The sequence below is a fragment of the Periophthalmus magnuspinnatus genome, chromosome 24 (genome assembly GCF_009829125.3).
Source record: "Periophthalmus magnuspinnatus isolate fPerMag1 chromosome 24, fPerMag1.2.pri, whole genome shotgun sequence".
NCBI lineage: Eukaryota > Metazoa > Chordata > Actinopteri > Gobiiformes > Gobiidae > Periophthalmus > Periophthalmus magnuspinnatus.
In genome coordinates this window covers 5,826,639-5,846,707 of record NC_047149.1, presented here as the reverse complement: position 1 = coordinate 5,846,707, position 20,069 = coordinate 5,826,639, and the positions used below count along the sequence as shown (strand labels likewise).

The window sequence follows — 20,069 nt, the reverse complement described above, 5'->3', positions numbered from 1 at the left end:
TAATAAGTGTGCTATCATGGATACTATTAAAACTACTACCACAAGTTGCAACTATTAGTGTTCCTGCTCTCATCTACTGCAACTACTTACCAACTTACAATCACTTTTGCCACTTGTATTGTACTACCACTACTGCATGTACTTGTATGCTAAACTACAGTACAGTGTTTTTCTATGCTACTATTGCAAAACCTTCCATCGTGATCCATCCTACCACTCATACTATAACTTCTACATTCTAATATTTATAAAGATGTATCTGGGTTCGACACTACACCGACACTGACCCCTCAAATGGTTTACGTATGAATAGTTTTGACAGAAAGGGCATCTGGTGTATCAAAAAACAAAACAAAATAATAATTCAATACTATTAAGGAAAAGGCTCAATATGCATTTTGATATCACAATTATATAATCACAATTAAAATCTGGTATCTTGATGTTTGACAACCCCACTATCCTATACTTCACAGTTGTCTATATTGACGACACCATGTTACGACTATGCCCCCTAATTTTATGTGACCATCCAAACGTGCTATATGAACCCTGTTATTGATTTAGCAGTTAACATTACATCTCATTTACTTTCTCTCAGCACCATGATAGTCCCCCTGTCCTCCATGTTGAGGACCATAAAGGGCCAACCTTTTGTCCAAATATTGGTCACTTCTGGTTTTGTCATCTCATCCATTTCCTTATTATTGAGCTGCCTTGAGAAACATGAATCATTTCCTCTGAGCTGTAAAAAGCTGTAAAGCCATAAATCGGTCAAGGGAGTAGTGATCCTGGAAACAGAAGCAACAACGTCAGCTTTTTCTGTTCATGGCATGACCTAGTAAAACAAATTAAAACCAGGGAGAAAGTCTGCAAAATGTATTGTGCAATTATGTCAAAATCAGCTAACCCATATTTGAAGAGGTTATGACATTTACTCTGAACTCACTGAAAACACTGCAGTGATGTTATACCTAAAACTACCCAATGGGCAGATCAGAATATTATGGCAATCTAACAAAAATGTGTCAAAATGTCTTGGTTGAAGTTCAGCTATTGCACAAAACATGAATAATTGTTATCATCATTTGTTTATGTAACCTTTTTAGATAATTATACTCCAAACCAACCACCAATTGCAATGTTAAGTTTCAATTTTTATCTCTGAACCTTCTATCCATCTATTCATCATACTGACAATTTAAGAATGATATTTCTCTACGCGTTTTATACAGAAGGTTATCAGTCTGGTCACCACTTCGTCCATTCAGCCTTGCACTAGGCTCACGCATGACCAACCAATCAGATTTGTTTATTTCAGTAATACATGTGAAATGAAAAGAACTCATTGGTCACCTCATTTACAAACAAAATCGCATTTCTCTCACCTCAGATTAACAGTGTAGTACTTCGATCATTAGTTCCACATCAATGTTTTTCAGTCTCTTCTGATTTTTTTTTTCCCTTTCTTTTTTCCTCGTAAATAGCCATATTTGTTTTGATACGGACAGACCACGAGTGTCCCTGATTGGATAAACCACCTGTCAATCACGCCCACCTAAACTGGGGGATTTACCATTGACCAGACTCCTCTTTGTGTGTATTCTGAATGCCATGCAAGCACTTATATTTACTCAACTATAAATTTGAATATTTTTTATTGTGTTCCAACATTACTTATGATATACATATTATAAATTCTTTACTCAAATCTAGAATCTATAGGTTTTCAAAGACATTTAACCTGTTGACTTCAAACTCGACACTCCCTACAAAGTGCACTTTAGGTTGTTTGTTGACAACTACCCTCATGACCTCGACGACCCCTAAAAATACCACTCTGGGACCACTGGGTAATAGCTGTGTACACACATGTCGGCTTTACCAACGCAAAACACGTCTTATGTCACAGATGTTAGGTTGAAAATAACAGCAAATGGCCATATTTTTGCTTGTGCGGTGGACATAATGACTAGGTTTGAGTTGAAGTAATAAAATGTACAGCTATAAAATAGACATGCAGTTTTTCAGAAGAATCCCATAGTAATTAAACACATTTAGGGAATTTCTGCATAAAAATGGAATCTGGAAAATACCCATAAGTAAAAATGGGATGACCACGCTGACCGATGTGTATGTACTATGGGCTTTAAGAGTGTGGGACAAACCAACTGGACAAATAAGGTTCCTAAAGCAGTTATTCCCAGGTATTTGTCATGCATTCTTTGGGGGGTAAGTGGTGTCAAACTAGAGATGAACTAATTCGTATTTTTCTGACAGCATTGGGTCTGCCATTAGGTCTGTGATTTTGATTGTTAATTATTTTAATGATGGAATTCTTTTGAAAGTTTTTGCTAAGTGAGTCCATTTAAATTGCGATTTGGATTCGATTGTGATAAACCATGCAGTCCCATGACAAACTTTTCACTGAAAGTACTAATGGCCGACATCATTAACTTTGTATTCTGATGTTGCAATATTAGATAACTGTGTGTTTACTACATAAAAATGCTTTGAAACCCCTCTTGACCATTGTTTATTAGGCTCCTCTCCAGCTCACACAAAACGAATAGTTTGCACAACATGCAAAAAATAAATTAAAAAAATTGATTTGATTAAAAAATTATATTAAATCTAATATTGAAGAAGTTGGCCTTTTATATGAGGTTTAATCAGGCCATAATTTCCCAAATTGTTTAGCCCCATCTAGACCTGCAAAATATTCAATGTAGCACCCGAAAAACCCAAATACCACAGCAGAGAAACCACTGGCCTACACTAAACATAGAGCCTACTCATAATTGATGTGCACAGAGGTGACAAAGAAGAATAGATTACTTTACTTTCCACCCAATGTGCCTTTTGTTCTGGTGATATTCATTCTTTCCAACTATTATCTCCAACCAGCATTGTCAAAAAATTGTTTCAATTGTTTCCATAATTCTCCATAATTTTCGTCCACACATTTTGGCCCGTATGAGCAGGACATTATAGGCTAGCACTATGCCTTCTCCAGCATATACTTTTCTATGTATAAATACACAGCAGTTGGCAGCTCAGACCACCACGGCTGGGTTTTGCATTTGGAGCACATGTGTTCAGAACAAGCCCAGCCTTCTCCACGGACGATTTCACCTCGCAAAATCACGATGAGGTTTGACGGATGGGTGTGCAGTGATCAAAAGTTCAAATTCCAGATCTCGATTTGGGAACCCAGTCTTTAAAAAGGTCTTATATTATGGATTATTCATGATTGACTTTTGTGTAGTAAAAGAAAAACTCATTTGTCAACTGGACAAAAAGTTGCAGGAGTGAAGACGTTTGGCAGCTCATCCAAGCGTCTTCTTCAGTTGTGGTCAAATACTGCTGGACAGTGCCTTAACTCTGTCTGAAGAGAGGAGCTGACCACACAGAAACAACCAGTTGTTTACCGTTTCTGTTTGTTATTTAGGTCTAATGGTCTAATGAGCTACACTAAGCATGAACTGTGCATAATCATTCAGGCCCCTAATGGGTACTCTCACACCTATTAGCATACTGGCTAGCACTATTTTGAATTTGAATTTAATTTTGTTTTGAAATTTTCTTTTAGCATGGATCATACCTGGAGGACTGAGGGATTACAAGGACATCTTTTCAAGTGCATTTGTATACTTTAGCATGGGCGTTTCATCATTTCAACGGTAATTTATGCGCATTTAAAACCAGCTAAAAGCAAGTATAACATCATAAGTTTTATTGGGAAAGCAGCATTCTATCATTGCTAGCAGAAGGCAGAACATAACCCAATTGTTCTTTCCAATTGAAATAATGAGGGCCTGTACCCAACAAAATGTGTCTTGCCTCAGTACACATATATTGCATAAGCAGCTCTTGAAGGCAAAATAAGTCCACTGTGTACGGTCTGCAGCTTATTAGAAAGCATGTTATTGTTCTATATTGAAGTGCACATTAGCATGGTAGTTGTTGTTAGCGTTACAGTCAAAGCTAAAAATCCGCGGAGTGGTGAAAAGCGCTTATAAACTCATCGTGGAGATTAATGGGGATGCTCTGAATGTATAAGGTAAGTGAGGAATAACTTTGGACCACTGCAAAAGATTTAAAATGAACTACATCTGTTTTTCTTGGTTTTAAGACAGTCAAAATCAGATACAGTAACATTAAGAATGTTTCCAAATAACATACATAACCATTTTGTTTACATAGTGAAAAATTTCCAAAGGTTTTAATTTTCTTTTAATGCATTAAGTTCCCTTAACGTAAGTGAAAAATACAAAATCTGTCGTTCTATTTGGATTTCCCCTTTTTAAAACAAGCGGATTTTAGACAATGAAGAATGAGGATGACGATGCAGCGGAATGACAAAGTAGGACGAACAGATGATGGGTCAGAGGTCAAACACCACCCACTGCCTGCCACTTTCTCCATTCTCCATCCCTCACTCATCCTCGGCTATGTCTGAATCCTCCCTTTTGTCGTAATTCAGCTCTTTAAACCTCTTCTATCCTATGGCCGATGATAGAGACGCCGGCTTGATTCGCTCTGACGCTAAGGACCAGAAAGTGTCAAGAAGGATTTCACAGACTGGACAAATGACCAAAGGGTGAGCGGAGAGGACGAGCTGAGAAGAATAAGAGAGGACAGAGGGGGTAGCCTTGGCGGGTGTCACCAAAAAACAATGGGCAGCTGCCTTGACCATATGTTGGGAGCTGTTGCCAAAACCTGGAGACAAATTTAGCATTAGCTTCAACTTTTGCCAAAATGGTTGAAAGTGAAACACATATGCTTAAAAATGTTATTGTGATTGCCTTTTAATGAGGTGAAATGGGACATATTACACTAAATCTAGTTCTTTGTGCCTTTAATCAAGTTATAATGATGAAAGTCGAACAATAGCTCCAGTTCTGTTTTTGAGATCCTGCTTAAAATCCTGCTCCAAATGTTCACGTTAAGGAACTGTTAAGGAAGAGCCGACTCGTTCACGAACATCACATCACTAAATGTAGATTCTCACTGAAACCATCAAAACTATGAATGACACTTATGGAATGTAGGAAACAAAAAATAAACTCAAACTTGATTAGCTACTCTTTGTTTTGATTACTGATGGCATTCCTTTATCCTGACACGGCACACGTTGAAGTGAAAACCATTTCAGGAGACCCCATCATGGAGCTCAGTGAGAGAATGGATACTTTTTTCAATTTTTTAATTATTATTATTATTATTATTTCTTTTTCCTTTGCTGCATAATTCAATATATTTTGCTCAATCATATATTTGATGTCTTCAGTATGTATCTAAAATATAAAAAGTAGCAAACAAAGAAATAAAAACACTGAATGAGCAGGTGTGTCCAAACCTTTTCCTGGTAGTGTATGTAAGCAATTGAAACCAGGAAGTGCCTTTGAATCGTTTTAAAATGTATCCCAATTTCAGTGCTTAAAACTGTCTCCACTCCAAAACATTACTATCATTAACATCATGTCAATAAAGTCAGATTTTATGAAACATGAAAACACAATCCAAATGTATCCAAAGCATTAACCCATCACTCTTTCTTACTTTTCCATTGTACCCACACAGATCCTGAATCATTACCAACTCTACATCGCTCCAAGGCATTCAAACCAGCCTGATTTGTTGTATCAGGAGGCAGCTGTTCACTTAGACAGAGCACTTCCACATGTCACGACCGCTCCAATGCACCAAAGCCTGAACCTGCTCCTTCATAAAACCGCTCAGCTTTTATAGTCTCACAAAACTATAAAAGCTGAGCGGTTTTGTGACCTACTGCAATAATATCTGATAAGCAATAAGACTTTGATATATATTTGTGCTACTTTGGCAATTAAAAAGTTGATGCGCTTTATTTTATTAATTACTGCAATCTTTAAATGGTCCATATTACACCATTTTCTGATCTATGTTATAAAGTTTCCTCATCAAAAATTAAACCAGGAGTTGCGTTTTGTTTTGTTAAAGTATCATATTGTTTCATGTAATAAAGTAAAATACGTTTTGACCCAGACAGTATAGATATATTGTTTAAAAGCAGCTCTTGGGGTCAAAATGTGGCTGTTATACAATGTCCCCATCCAAGTATAGAGCGTTTTTTTATTGTCCGAGAACCAGGAAGTAAGATTGGTGCACTGTTAGCATGCTAGTTGTTGTCAGAATTCCTGTGACGGCTTCCGAAACTTGTGAAACTCATTTCGATGAATGCTTAGAGTGCTAGCAATGCATTCGGAAAGTGAGGAGTAACTTTGATTTTAATGCTGCAAACCATTTAAAAAGATCTAGTTCTGTTTTTCACGTTTCAAAAGAGTAAAAATCAGGTATGACTTTATAATTTTTTTCCACACCTCAATAACTACCCGCACAGATTAACACTGTTCTCGTTCCAGTGTTTGTTTATTCTGTTTAGCATTAGCACTAGCACTAGCCACATGTTGTAGGAATGCCCTGTTTAAAGCCTGATAAATGACAGCCCCCATGATTAGCGTCTGTGGGAAAATGTCCACCCCCTTGAACTTACAGCACCCTATTTCTGGCCCGTGGCACCCACCCATGAGAGCCCCGTGCCCACCCCGACACACTTACCCCGTTCTGGGATGCCACGCTTGGGTTGCACTGCACAGGACCCTTCTCCAATAACTCAACCTCCACAGCAGTAATGTGAGGCCAACCGCAAGGCGAACATGTGCTAGTTACACAAAACGAAAATTTGGTCATGTAAAACTTTACACATGGCAGTTAAGTCTTAAACAACACTTTGAAATAACCACCTTCAAACAAACTATTTGGATCAAATTTTTATTAAACAAGGACAAACATGAAAACCATAACTAGACCAGGACTAAACCCGGTCTAAACTAGAACTCAGCCTGGTCTCAACTAGGACTCGTCACCACAGAGTCCATTTTCTACAACTTGTAAAATATACAGTACATTAAAACCTACACCTACAAATTCTTATACAAGAATGACAAAAACATGTATTTTGATTTATATTAGTAAGATCTAAGTTTTAACGTTTTAATGATTCACTCATTCATTAAAATTCAAAACTTTTACTACTACTGCTACTACTAATACTACTACCACTTTAATTGAATTTCAACAGTTGAACTTTTTTACTTCAATTTCCATGTGAAATTTTGCAGCTTTCATTATATATTTTGCACTTGGCATGTTTTTAAATTCGCAACAAAATTCGCAGCTATATTTTTTTCTTCATCTGTTGTTAGCCTGCTCCTGTTCAAAGCATTCACCCCGTTACTTAGCCCCCACCCTAATTCAAACTCAAACACCTTTGCTCTTTGCCTATATCCATTATGTAAGTTACACTTGTTTTGCTCCAGAGATGGCCTTAAAGTGCACCCCCCTCTCCCTAACCATCACCCACTCATCATCCCCCACCCCCACCCCTACCCCTTACCCACACCTCTCCCCAGCTCCAGTGCACGTGAGGGCTGCTTCTCCACTTGGGGGGCAGATGTCCGTGCAGGCTAAATGCAGTGGAAAATGGTGTGTAATGCAATATATAGTTTGTAAAAACATTTAAGTAAAAACAAACTTCCAACTGGCCAAAAAAGAGGGGAAAAAACCCCAAAAGTAGTTCATTTTGCAGGAGTCCAAAGTTATTCCTCATGCATGTTTATACCTTATAGATTTTGAGCATCCTAATTACTCACAGCGATGAGTTTATAAGCTCTTTTCACAAATTTCAGTGGTCAGAGCAGTGTACAACAACATCTAGCATGCTAACCGTACATTTCCTGATCATCGAACAGTAAACCGCTTTACAATTTGATGAAGGCAGCACACAGTGAACTTATTTTGACCTTAAGCCCAACCATTACTCCTGTCTTTATAGGTATCCATCTTTATTTTGGGTAATTCATATTATTCAGACCAAATGTTTTAACCACTCAAAGCAAATATGAAATGTGGAATAGATTTTTGCTGATAAGAAGTTTCGAAGTCTATTCAGGACCTGGAATACATGAATAGCAAAATGTGGGCAGTTCAAAGTATTTTCAAAATGCACATGACTGCTTCATCTTGGGGGGCAGATGTCTGGGGGAGCAGGCGTAGCATTGGAGGAGGGGTCTATTGTCTGCACCTTCAAACCAAAAGTTCTAAACAGCAATTATTCACCCTCGATGGTCTCTCTTCTCCCTCTCTCTCCTCTCTCCACTCAAGGCTTTTCCCATTTGTAGCCAACACAACACAACACCGATCCCCCCCCAACCCAAACCAGCCTCCCACCGCTCCCCCAGACCCTAATTTGGGTCACAGGCAGCAGAATGGCATCCCAATACTTTGTCAAAACTGTCCGAGAAGGAGCAAAGCAAAAACATGTGTGCTGGCCAGATTCAATGCATTTGTATGGAATGACAATAAGATAGTGGTCAGTGCAGAGAATAGAAAAACATCCTGGAAGTGCGATGAATGCATAAAGAGGGCAATATGATGCAAAATGAAATATATTTGTACATTTTAATTATGTTGTTAGCTGCGAAACAGATTAGTGTGTAACCTCAGTACAGGTTATTCACAGGTCACAGATTTTGGACAGGTCAATGTGGATGCTCATCATTACATAATCTAGTCTATTAGCTTTTTGTCAAAATCCATTTCTGGCATCGTCGTTTCATTAGCTCAGTTGGGAGTGTTTTTCCACTGATCCGAAGGCTGGCGGTTCGAATCCCGCTCGAAATATCAATATCATTGGTGATCCCAGCTCCCATAAATGAATACTGTTGTTGTGTCCTTGGGCAAGACACTTAACCCACCTCATCCCCAGTGTCTGTGTACACTGGTGTGCGAATGTGTGTGAATGTGTGAGTGGTTCCTTGATGTAAAGTGCTTTAAGTGCCTTGAAGGTGGAAAGCGGTATATAAAAATGTGTCCATTAACCATTCATTTCAGTTCATTTATTTATTCATTTTGAGCTCATGTATCAGGCACACCCAAAGCTCATCTCACAGATTTGTTCCTACAGAAGCTCGAAAAGGAGTGGGAAGAAAAAAAAAATGTATTAAGTCCCAACTCTATCTTCCATTAAAACATAAAATAAATGCTTTGTTTAAACCTCCCATTCATTCATACCATTCATTTTATTAAAAGTAATAAGTAAAAACACAGAAACAACTATTGAGAACCGACCCACAGGAGACCAACTTGTACTGCCTTACCCATTCAGTCACAAAGATGTATTAGACAGAAACCATATGGAGGCTACTGTAATGGGAAGTGCTATTGTAATGAAAGACACTGCAGTGACAGTTAGTACTGAGTGTGCGTGACGACACGGAGGGAGCCCAGATCTATCAGTGTCACAGCTCATAGAAATTTTCTTAGTATAAAATGTTGCTTTCACTTAACAAAAAAACCTAAAAAACAACAAATAGAACAGAAATCAACAAACTGTATTATGAATTTTCAAACATCATGACCAAATACCAATGACCGAATGGTTTATATGACAAAAAAAAAAAAAGTATCAATTTTTTTTTTCTCATACCACAATTTTGTATTTTACTTTCATCCATTTTATTTTGTTTAATTAAAATGAATAACACTGGACTTCCATATTAATTTGCTAAACATAAACAATACAGACTTTAAACTATGGCAATTAAACACAAAAAAATAGGTCCAACTTCTGCTCATATAAACTCCACATATTATAAAAATACTTGATGACTGTGCCTTAATCAAAACACTAGAAATGCAGTTAGCATGCTAGTTGTAGTTAGCTTTGCCATCATGGCAAAACCATACTCTGATCTCTGAGAGTTGTGAAAAATGCTTATAAACTCATCGTGGTGAATAATTAGGATGCTCAGAATGTATAATGTAAGTGAGCAATAACTTTAGATGAAACTAGTTACATTTTTTCGTGTTGATAAGACAGTAAAAATCAAATACAGCGCCTTTAAACTTCAATCTTTTTGCATTTCAGATATCAGTCTAAGCAGGGGGCAGCGTATATCATCTTTGTATCCACTGGGACCAGCCCTGTGCCCGGTGCGAGAAAGCAAACAGAGTGACGGTGTGGACCAGGAGCAGCAGTGAAAATAAGGCTGTCCACACAAGAGCTTCAAAGACTCTATACACACTGACAGCTGCATAAGAACCACTATAAACGAGACAATAGGCTGTGTTCACGTCCTAAAATTTGATGATGTCAGATGGGCAATGGCCTACATAACTCTATGGGTGAGTATAATTTGTTAGGGCTTCACAAACTTGCTGTATTAAAAGAGCCTGCATCTGATTTTTCCCCATGTATCTGAGCAAATTGTGTCTTGCCCCAGTACAGATATATTGCACAAATAGCTCTTGAAGTCAAAGTAAGTCTCCTGTGTGTTGTCTGCATCTAATTATAAAGTTTTTTATTCTCTGATAATCAGGAAGTGAACGTTAGCATGCTACTTGTTGGCATTACAGTCAAGGCAAAACTGCACTCTCGTGTCTGAAAGTTGTGAAAAGTGCTTACAAAAACTTATCATAGTGAGTGATTAGGATGTTTGGAATGCGTAAGGTAAGTGAGGAATAACTTTGGACAGCTGCAAACCTAGTTCTAGTCTTAGTTCAAAAGTAGCTCTGTTTTTCTCGTTTTTAAGATCAGCTACAGCACCTTTAAGAAATTTTACTTGTTTTATACTGAGAGAGGAGACAATGAACTTTGTGCCAGTAAATACAGAGATAGAAACCATAAACCAGGTCAATAAGTCTGCAGAGTGACAGGTAAAAAGCAAATTCCACCTTAGAATTCTGACCTGTCCAGCTCAGTTTAAACCATAAAGATTCTACAATGTTGAGATGTCACGTGAACTCAACCTATAAGAGCAATTGGACCAACAAACCAAAAGCAAAGAGGAGCTCACATGTTCGGTAATGAGCAAATAATGGGTTTTATGGTCAGTTGGTTAGCATGCGTATGTAATGTTGTTAGTGTTAATGGGGGGTTATAAAAGTCTAAAAGATCAGAGGGGAGTACACTCTAAATAATGTGCAAAATATTTACTTGAGTATAAAAGTACAGGGGGACTGTTAATGCAATGAGATAAAAAAAACTAAATTCTGGTATTTTCAACAAGTTGGCCACAAAACTGGAAAGAAAAATCACATGAAAATTAGATTCAAGAAATAAAACACATCTTTAATAATTATACATTGTCAAAACTGACTTGTGTTGACAAATCACATCAAAATGAGGACTGAACTGGAACTAAACCAGGGCTAGACCAGAACCAAAGCAAGTCTACATCAACCAGGATCAAACCAGGACCAAAACAAGACAAGTGCCAACACAGCTAAAATGACACTGGTCTATTTAACTAAAACTTATACTTGAATAACACTACTGTTACTTTAAAAACTACATTACATTTGAAGTATTCAGAATGTCACTAAACTTGGAAACCAACAAAACGGTGCATTCAAGACCACAAGTAGCCTAGACTTTTAAATGGGCTGGACCACTCCACCACTATTGTTAAGGTTCTGGTTGTGAAAAATCCCACACAAGGAGGAGGACCATAAAGGTTTCACCATACAAACTGCAATTTGATATTTTAAAACAAATCCGACAATGTTAAGATCACAAACCAACTTGAAAATGCCATTAGAATACAGTATAAGTAACTATTTGAGTAATGATTTATTTTTTCAAATTTTTATAAAACTTAAATTGTTAAAACAAGACAAAGTTAAAATGTTTTCAATTTTTTTCCAAATGAATATATATTTTCTGCTCACCAGTAGGCATTGTATCTTCTTTCACCAGTATCGGTCACAGAGTTCAATTGTCAACCTCTGATTTGAATATCCAAGTACATATCCAAAGTACTTCCAAATGCAAGCTCCCCGGTACAAACTGCAGTAGCAGCAGTTGAAGTAGCAGTAGCGATAAAGTAGTCCTCATGTACTTCTTCCGCTCATTGTAAATATCCCAAATGTCCAGAGAAATCCGTCTGACCAAACTTTGAGAGACAGCATGAGTGCGAGGCTGCCTGTGTTGTATGTTTGCATGGGAGTGAATAGCCTCTGCTCTCTGCACTCTGGCCCCTCCCTCCAGGGTCAAAGCCACGCCTCCTCATATACAAGCCCCTCCCCCTTGGGCCCCAGCTGCAAATTACAAGGAGCTGCACAGGAGTTCCACATTAAGGCCGTTTGCAGCTCTGCTTTCATCCCGGCACACTGCATTTTTTTTCTACTGCTGCTGGAGCTCTGGTTCAGCGGTACTTTTATGTTTGATCGGTGGAATATGTGACTGCGAGAAAGGGATTATAAAATAAAAGACACAGCAACTTTTAAAACAGATTGTAATTGGTAGACATGAAGTTTCATTATGTCAGTCTATGATGTTCTAACACTGGCCTTGTTCACGTGCACACCAAAATCTGATTAGAATTGGATTTCTGGATCTTTAACATCACTTAAACAATATGTAAACAGCAAAATCTTATGTACGTGATCAGAGGGACCATTTTGCTTTTTATGTGTCATGTTTAAATAATCGTATAACTGCAAAAATCTAATTATAGTCAGATATTGAGTTTGCAAGTAACTGCAGCCAATGACGTCAAGCTGTAGCCAATAAAATACACATGATTAAAAGAGTCTGTTTGGTCATTTGATGAGTCCATAAAAATATTGTTAAGATGAATTTATTCGTGGGGGAAGCATTTGTGATCTGAAACTGTGACGATCTGGCTTACCTGGAAAATAGGTCATCGGGATTCATTGCTTTTCTATCAATGCAGACGTGGCTTTTGAGTGAGTGACAGGCGGATTTAACCAATCACAGTAAAGCGTGAACACTCAGAAAATCACAGTTTTAGTTGCATCTTGAATGCTATATACGTCTAAAGATGATTATAATGATTAAAAGTACCAGATTTTTCATAAAACTGTGAAAAACTGCAGTGGCCCTAAGTTATTTCTCATTTACTTTATGCATTCCTAGCATCCTGATTATTCCCTGCGATGAGTTTCTGAGCACTTTCCACAACTTTCAGAGACCAGACCGAAGCAAAGCAATTCTAACAACAACTAGCATGCTAATAATTAGACGCAGACAGCACAATGTGTTTTCAATTTGACCCCAAGACCTGCTTTTACAAGACGAAAGGAAAGAAATTGCTCATCGATATTGAAAAAAATGGATACAGCCATTTTAACCTGCAAATATGTTATATAGAAATAGGACACTTTTGAGTTTCATAGCCCTAAAGTAGCCCATGTCATAGTTAGCGTTGAACTACAGGCCCACCAGACATAACAGGCAGCTGGCTCACCTTTATCCTGCAGTGTCTGGCTCTATAGATCGCATGTACAAAGAGAAACATAGGGTCCTGCTCCACCAATGAGACGAGGCCAAACCAAACCAAAGCCCCCCCTCTCCTCACTCAGGCATTGTGAGGAACATCTGAGCGACCAGGAGAACGCAGAGCTGTCAAAGAACTGAAACGTCGACCATTTTCAACCGTGGCAATTAGACTAGCTGAATACACTTTAGCGTCTATAGAAAGGCATTGTCCGCATTTCGAATCGTTATAGGATTTTGAAGACTTGTTTAGCGGTTTGTCTCGGGGGTACTGGTCCATTCAGAGCTGGTCGGCCATGATGGAGGCCGCTGATTGGATTAAAAGGGACGTGTATTTTGGCGGCGCGGAGGTATTGTGGTTAGCATTCTGGCCTCACAGCGGGAGGTCTCGGGTTGGATTCCTGGATCGCGTGGAGACATTCTGTGTGGAGCTTGCATGTTCTGTCTTGTGTTTGGATGAGGTGCTCTGGTCCATTAACCTAAAACAAGCACAAAGGCCTAATCCTCCAGCTAGGTGCTCCTAACAAGAATTCTGTAACTTTAAAGGTTTAAAGGCTAAGTTGATTTGGGATTTTAGCCACGTTATATTGCCATGTCCTCATTAAAACATATACAATAAAACCCTCCAGCTCAGGTAGTCCTAACCATGCCTAGCTCAAGATTTGGAGATGCGTCCCGATGCAGCACTGTGGTTGTCCCAGCTGCATTGAAGGATGGGTCAAATACAGAGGACAGATTTCCTTATGGGGATAATAAACTGAACCTTAACCTTAGAGTTCCAGGCTAGGTCAAAAGCATAAGCATCCCTTCTTGGATACCTTGTTTTTCATTTTAAAACAAAAAAATTATGACAAGCTGCAGTCCAACTTTTGTGTCTGTGTTTCTGCAATGACTTCTGTAATAACGTCTATATTTTAAAGCAAAGTAATTGAAACATTGAAAAAGACAGCAACTGCTAGAGCAGGTTGTGTGACTTTCAGGGATGGCTAGTTTCCATGGACACAGGGTCCTGCTTGAAAGGAAAAAGCAGAACACTCGCCTAGGAGCCACAATACACACGCGTGATTGACAGGTGGATTAGCCAATCAGGGACACACAGTTTGTCCATAACAAAACACATATGGCTGCTTAAGAGAGGAAACAAATGACATTGCGGATTTCTGTAGAGTCAATGAGCAGAGCACTAAACTCTGTTAATCTGAAGAGAGATGTTTTATTTTGTTGTAAATGAAAGGTGACCAATGAGCTCCTTTGTTTTACATGCATCACTGAAATAAATGAATCTGATTAGATGGCCGTGTTTGTGTAAAATTAGAGATATTCTGAATTTAACACTGTATAAAACGCATCAAATCATTAAAGACACTTAAAGGTGGCATACCCAGTTTTGAAAAGTAGGTATAAATATGTATAACTTGTCTCCAGCTCTCACCAACCCTTTGGCACATCACTAGTATTCACATGCATTTTTCTCCACGTGCACAGCTTTAGAACAGCTTTTTCAGATGGAGAAGTGAGGCAGGATGTACCACCTTTGCACATTCAATCAGCGCTCATCCCAAAGAGTCATACAGTGACTCACATGGGTCTTCTTTATAATAGTGCAATAGATTAAATGGGTTGTAATTAGATTAAGACAGTGTGTAGTAGTCTAATGTTTCACTCTGTTCTGCTTTTAAAATACACTTTGAAAAAAAAGAGAGAAAAAAAACAGCTTTACCAATTAATTACTTTTTGCTTCACTGACTGGAAAAAATGTAGCATGTCACAGCAAAGTAGTAGTATTAAAAAGAGGAGCAGAGGTGCCATAGGGTCATTATCCTGACTGTGCATATGTGGAGTCATATTAGGCAGGTCCAAGCTGCCTAATATGGGGGGGGGCACGTGACACAATAGCCCTCAGTCCATCTCCAAAACAAATGTGTCGGCCATTAGTCAAGACTCTTTCAGGACAAGCACTGGTCCCAGCAGCATGGGGTCCATCAAGTCCCCACCCCCACCACCCAAGTAAAGATAATACCCCACCCCTCTACAATGCATAGACACCAACATGCATCGTCCCACTGACAACGCTGGAAACAGTGACAGGCCTGTAAAGAGCATTATTATTGTATTAAAATCAGAAAAAAACAATCATATCTAAAGAACAGTGCAAGAAACACAAATGTTCTAATCATTCCATATTGTCAACATACTTCATCACTTATAGACTTCACAGTGGGAAGAGTAACCAGAACTTTTAAGAATACTGTTACTTCAAGTAAAATATTACTCAACCCATCTGAACCCATGGGAAAAGGCTGGTCAAATCTCAATACTAAACAACATAACTTCTACATGAGCATACAACGCGATTAGCCAAACCTTCATCTAACTACAGCAGCAATATAAAGAAATCTGCTTTTCAACTCAGACAAAAGCTCCATGACATCGCCGTACCTATCCTTTTAGTGTAGGGCCAGTTTGCTTGCTGAGCACTCAGTGACCCGTGACGCCCCTAAACCCTGGTCCCAAACACTATCTCGCCCCGTCCCCACCTCCCCCCATACACGGGACATCCCATAATGAGCACCCCTGCCTGGGCAAACAGTCTCCTGGAGCAGGCAAGCGCAACCGAGCGATGACAGAAGCCTACAGCAACAGTAGAGCTTATCTGATGACCCCAGCAAAACAAGCAAAGCACTGCTGGGCCACACATGCACTGTTTCAGACATGGTTATAAAGATTAGAACATTCATTACAAGAACATTTACATGCAGCTGGCTCTAAAACATGAATTATGAAACAAACGATATTTGAAAGTAATTATAATAATGAAAAGGATAAATTCTTCATCTTAAAGGTGCACCAGCTGGTGTAATCCCTCAATCGTCCAGGAGTGGTCTAAGGCATGATGAGCCTGACTGTTGGAGGGTCCACCACCTGTTTGTTTCCATGGAGATGCTCAGAGGTCAATGGTCACTTTTCCACCTTCAAGGCACTCAAAGCGCTTTAGATCAAAGAGGCAATCTCCTATAATATTCATTTATGGGAGCTGGAATCGCACCACCAGCCTGTGGGTCAGTGGATCTGACCCTCAACCAGTGATGTTTACGCTAACCTTCGGAACAGTGGACAAATGCTACTGAGCCACTGTCATCCAAATGTTGTCCATGTTATTGCTTTCACCTAAATGTTCCAGAGTATGGAATTTATCAATAGCTCAAGTTACAAGTCAGATCAGTGGAGAGGCGTCCCAGCTCACAGTTTTTAGGGTGTTTTTCAGCATTCAAACCACCTGTAATGCAGTGATGCATTGATTTAATCAATGCATTTTAGATAAGTTTAAGGCTAAGAAAACAATATCTCCATGGTGGCAGAACCCCCACCACAAAAATTACATGATGCATCTTTAAATTGTTTTAAAAATGTTCCTTATTTAATTTAATTGGTTTTCTTTATAATAAAGCAGAATAACACGCATAAAGTCCTACAATTCTAGGGACCTTGGTGCAATCCAGCTATAAGACAGAACAATAGCAGGTAATGTAAGGATACTTTTCAGGATACAAACAGATTATGATCTTGAATACAAACATGGCCGAAGTATGTCGAGGAGATAAGTAAGTTTCAGCTGATAGAAAAACAAGGATAAGGCTCTGGGCTGGACTCCAATCAAAACGAGAAGCATTTCACAAGTCTTTAACACATTAGCCCATGGACATATGCATGGATAAGCTTTTCAACTCAACACCTTGGTATAGTTGAGTCCAACACTAACAGCAGCTGCAGTTTGCAAAACAGCTGCTGTTAGCTTAGCGTATCTCTAGTGCAACATAACTAATCATTTGAATTTTCGTCAGCTCAAACTTTGTCATCAACTTGCTGAGCACCAGTATGCTTTCATTAATTGTTCATAGAGAGTGAATTAACGCAACATAAAATGCTTTTGTGGTGTGGTGTCCCTGGGCAAGACACTTTATCCCACTTGCCTATGATTGTTGGTGGTTTCAACCAAAGTTAAATCTGTCTGCCCCTGGGCAAATGTGGCTACAGTCTATCTCACCCACACTGAATGTAAAGTGAATGAATAAGACCATACAAAATACTGTTGCATTTTTCCCCTGTCCAGCCAGAACCACACACTCTGACAAAACTTTACAAAGACGAGTGGATCTGGAACTGTATCCTGTGTCCCCGACTGACTGATTGATACACCTGATTGACAGGTGGATTAACCAATCAGAGATGTATGTTCCTTTTGTGTCAAAACATGAATGGAACATACATCATTAAAAAAGGGGAAAAAGCAACATGGAGGACTAAGAAACAGCACAGATTTGTGCAGAATCAGCAATCGAAGCACAAACTGTTATCAGCAAAACATTTAGTACCTTTTCTTAGACTCAAGATTTTTAGAACCAAGAATTTATGAACTTGTATTTATTATTCTCTAAATGATCATAATACTGAAAGTTGTGCCAGAAAAATACCATTCAGGTACTTGACAGTACTGGTACGCCCAAAAATTACATGTCATATCATTTCAATTGCTGAGCATCACAGCATTCTATATGCCAATGACAGATAATAGGGGGTGACAGTAGCTCAGTTGGTAGAGTGTTTGTCCACTGATCTGACTGATCTGATAGGTCGGTGGTGCGATTCTTGCTCACACAGATGAATGCTGTCATTGTGTCCTTTGGCAAGGCACTTAACCCACCTCGCCCTCAGTGTCTGCGTACACTGGTGTGTGAATGGGTGAGTGGTTCCTTGTTGTAAAGCGCTTTGAGTGCCTTGAAGGTGGAAAAGTGCTATAGAAAAATGTGACCATTTACCATAATACAGATGGGGGACAGCTAAAATTAATATTATCAAAATATAGGTTTTTGTTTTAATACAGCGAGCCCTTGATTCTAGTCACTAACAGAAATGACCAGATTTGACATTTGACATTTGATTTGAGACTATGAGATCATCATATTCTAACATCTGAAAACCACCAGTACTATCCTTTCTTTCGTTAGGTTGGTGGTCATAATATTTTCCCCGACTGTAGAGGACTGTAGAGTCTATCGCTACTGTCCACTATTGCTTAACCTCCTCTTTTCTTCCTCTCTTCACAAACACATACCCCATTCTCCCTCTCTGTCCTCCGCTCACAGCCTCTTCACACAGAGCGGGAGCTGCCACTGATGCGTGTGCAGTTTGCCTTGTTGCCTATGGAGATGGTCGCTCGGTCAATGGCTTCCGGGGAGACAGTGAAGTGGAGGGGTACGAGTCAGTATACTGGTGGTCTTCTTAGAACTCTGGGGCAGTGTAAACACAGAATAGGAGGGTTTACTACCTAGCACAATGTTTTCTAAGGACAGTGTAAATCCAGTTAAAGGGGCTCTCCAGAATGACATGAGCGGGTACAGAGATCAAAAACATGTCCAAGATAATCAAGGGCTTTTGGTTATTGGCATAACATCAAGACAAAGAAAAAACAGATTTGGGTTTTATAAGAACAGAGAACACGACTTGTAATGTTGTAATGTTTTTGTAGGTAGGTACTGTACAGTCATCATAGGGACCTCTGCAAGATTAATGGAATAAAAAAAAATCCTATCTTAATATGTATATATATATATATGTAGACCTCTGCAAACATGCTCTGAAATACATGGGATTTTTGTCATAGTGAAGCAGTTCAGTTCTTTTTAAGGTCACAAAATGTAACTGTTCAGTCAAAAATATGCCAGAAACATGTGTCCTTACTCTGAGTGGGCTTGCATCTCCACAAACCTGACTCTTAAGTGACCTTCTGCTTGTTTCCATAGAAATGCTGTTCCTTTGACCATAGTCTTCCACAGTATGGCATGAAAAATATCCATCTCCATGGGAAATGTTCTGAAGTATGATTTGAACTTTCTATTTCTGTGGAATTATGCAGGTGACGTACCACTTCCAGAAAGTTACACACTGTACCTTTAAGTCTTGTCTCGAATGTGAATACTCTTGAGGGCATTTAAAGGACTATTAAAAGATAAATCACAAATCTAATCACAACCACAATGATTGACATACAAATGACAGCTAGATATTTTGCCAAAACCATTCAGCCGTACTGCATTTGACCCATACTTTAATACAACTGGGGCAAGAGTGCACATGTTTCTGATACGTCACAAAGGCATGTAGTCTAGGCAACAGTCATACTGCCTCGACATCAGATGGATGTAATTTACCTGTGGATTAGCCAATCAGAGGAAATCATGGTCACCAACCACCCTCCTGTCAAACACCAAGACTGTCCTCCATAAACTAGTCCTGATTAATCATGACAGTGGAGTTGACACGTGTGAAGTCTCTAGATTTGACACCACAGCTGGTTCTGCATCGTGATGCAGTGGTACAGACGCCACACCAAAACAAAAACAACCAAAAGATAATTTTAATAAAACGTGTTGAGTCGTACTGGTCACAAACCAGGAATTCAATGAGGAAGCACTGCAGTATTCAACCTCCTACTGCTTATTACTAATACTAATACTAATACTAATACTAATACTAATACTAATACTAATACTAATACTAATACTAATACTAATACTAATACTAATACTAAGACTAATACTAAAAGTGTGATTGAATCACTTCTTTAAAAAGACTTAAACAAGGCAAATGTGTTACATAGTGAGTTAAGTACTTTCTTTTCTATTCCCATGTGTCCTTATATGTGTGTACTCCCTCAGTGTCCAGT

General features: G+C 38.8%; 1 protein-coding gene across 2 annotated transcripts in view; it reads right to left on the bottom strand.

Moving 5' to 3' along the window:
* Positions 1–20,069, bottom strand: part of LOC117392742 (pleckstrin homology domain-containing family G member 1) — a 76,593-nt gene that overhangs the window by 46,876 nt on the left and 9,648 nt on the right. The window contains exon 1 of one of the 2 annotated variants that reach the window (XM_033990875.2): positions 11,776–12,054. The exons of the other annotated variant lie outside the window; for it this stretch is intronic. Within the exon in view, the coding sequence (XP_033846766.1) occupies positions 11,776–11,785 (10 nt within the window). The 5' untranslated portion in view covers positions 11,786–12,054. Of the gene's footprint in view, positions 1–11,775; positions 12,055–20,069 lie in introns of those variants that run through there. 2 annotated transcript variants of the gene reach the window in all.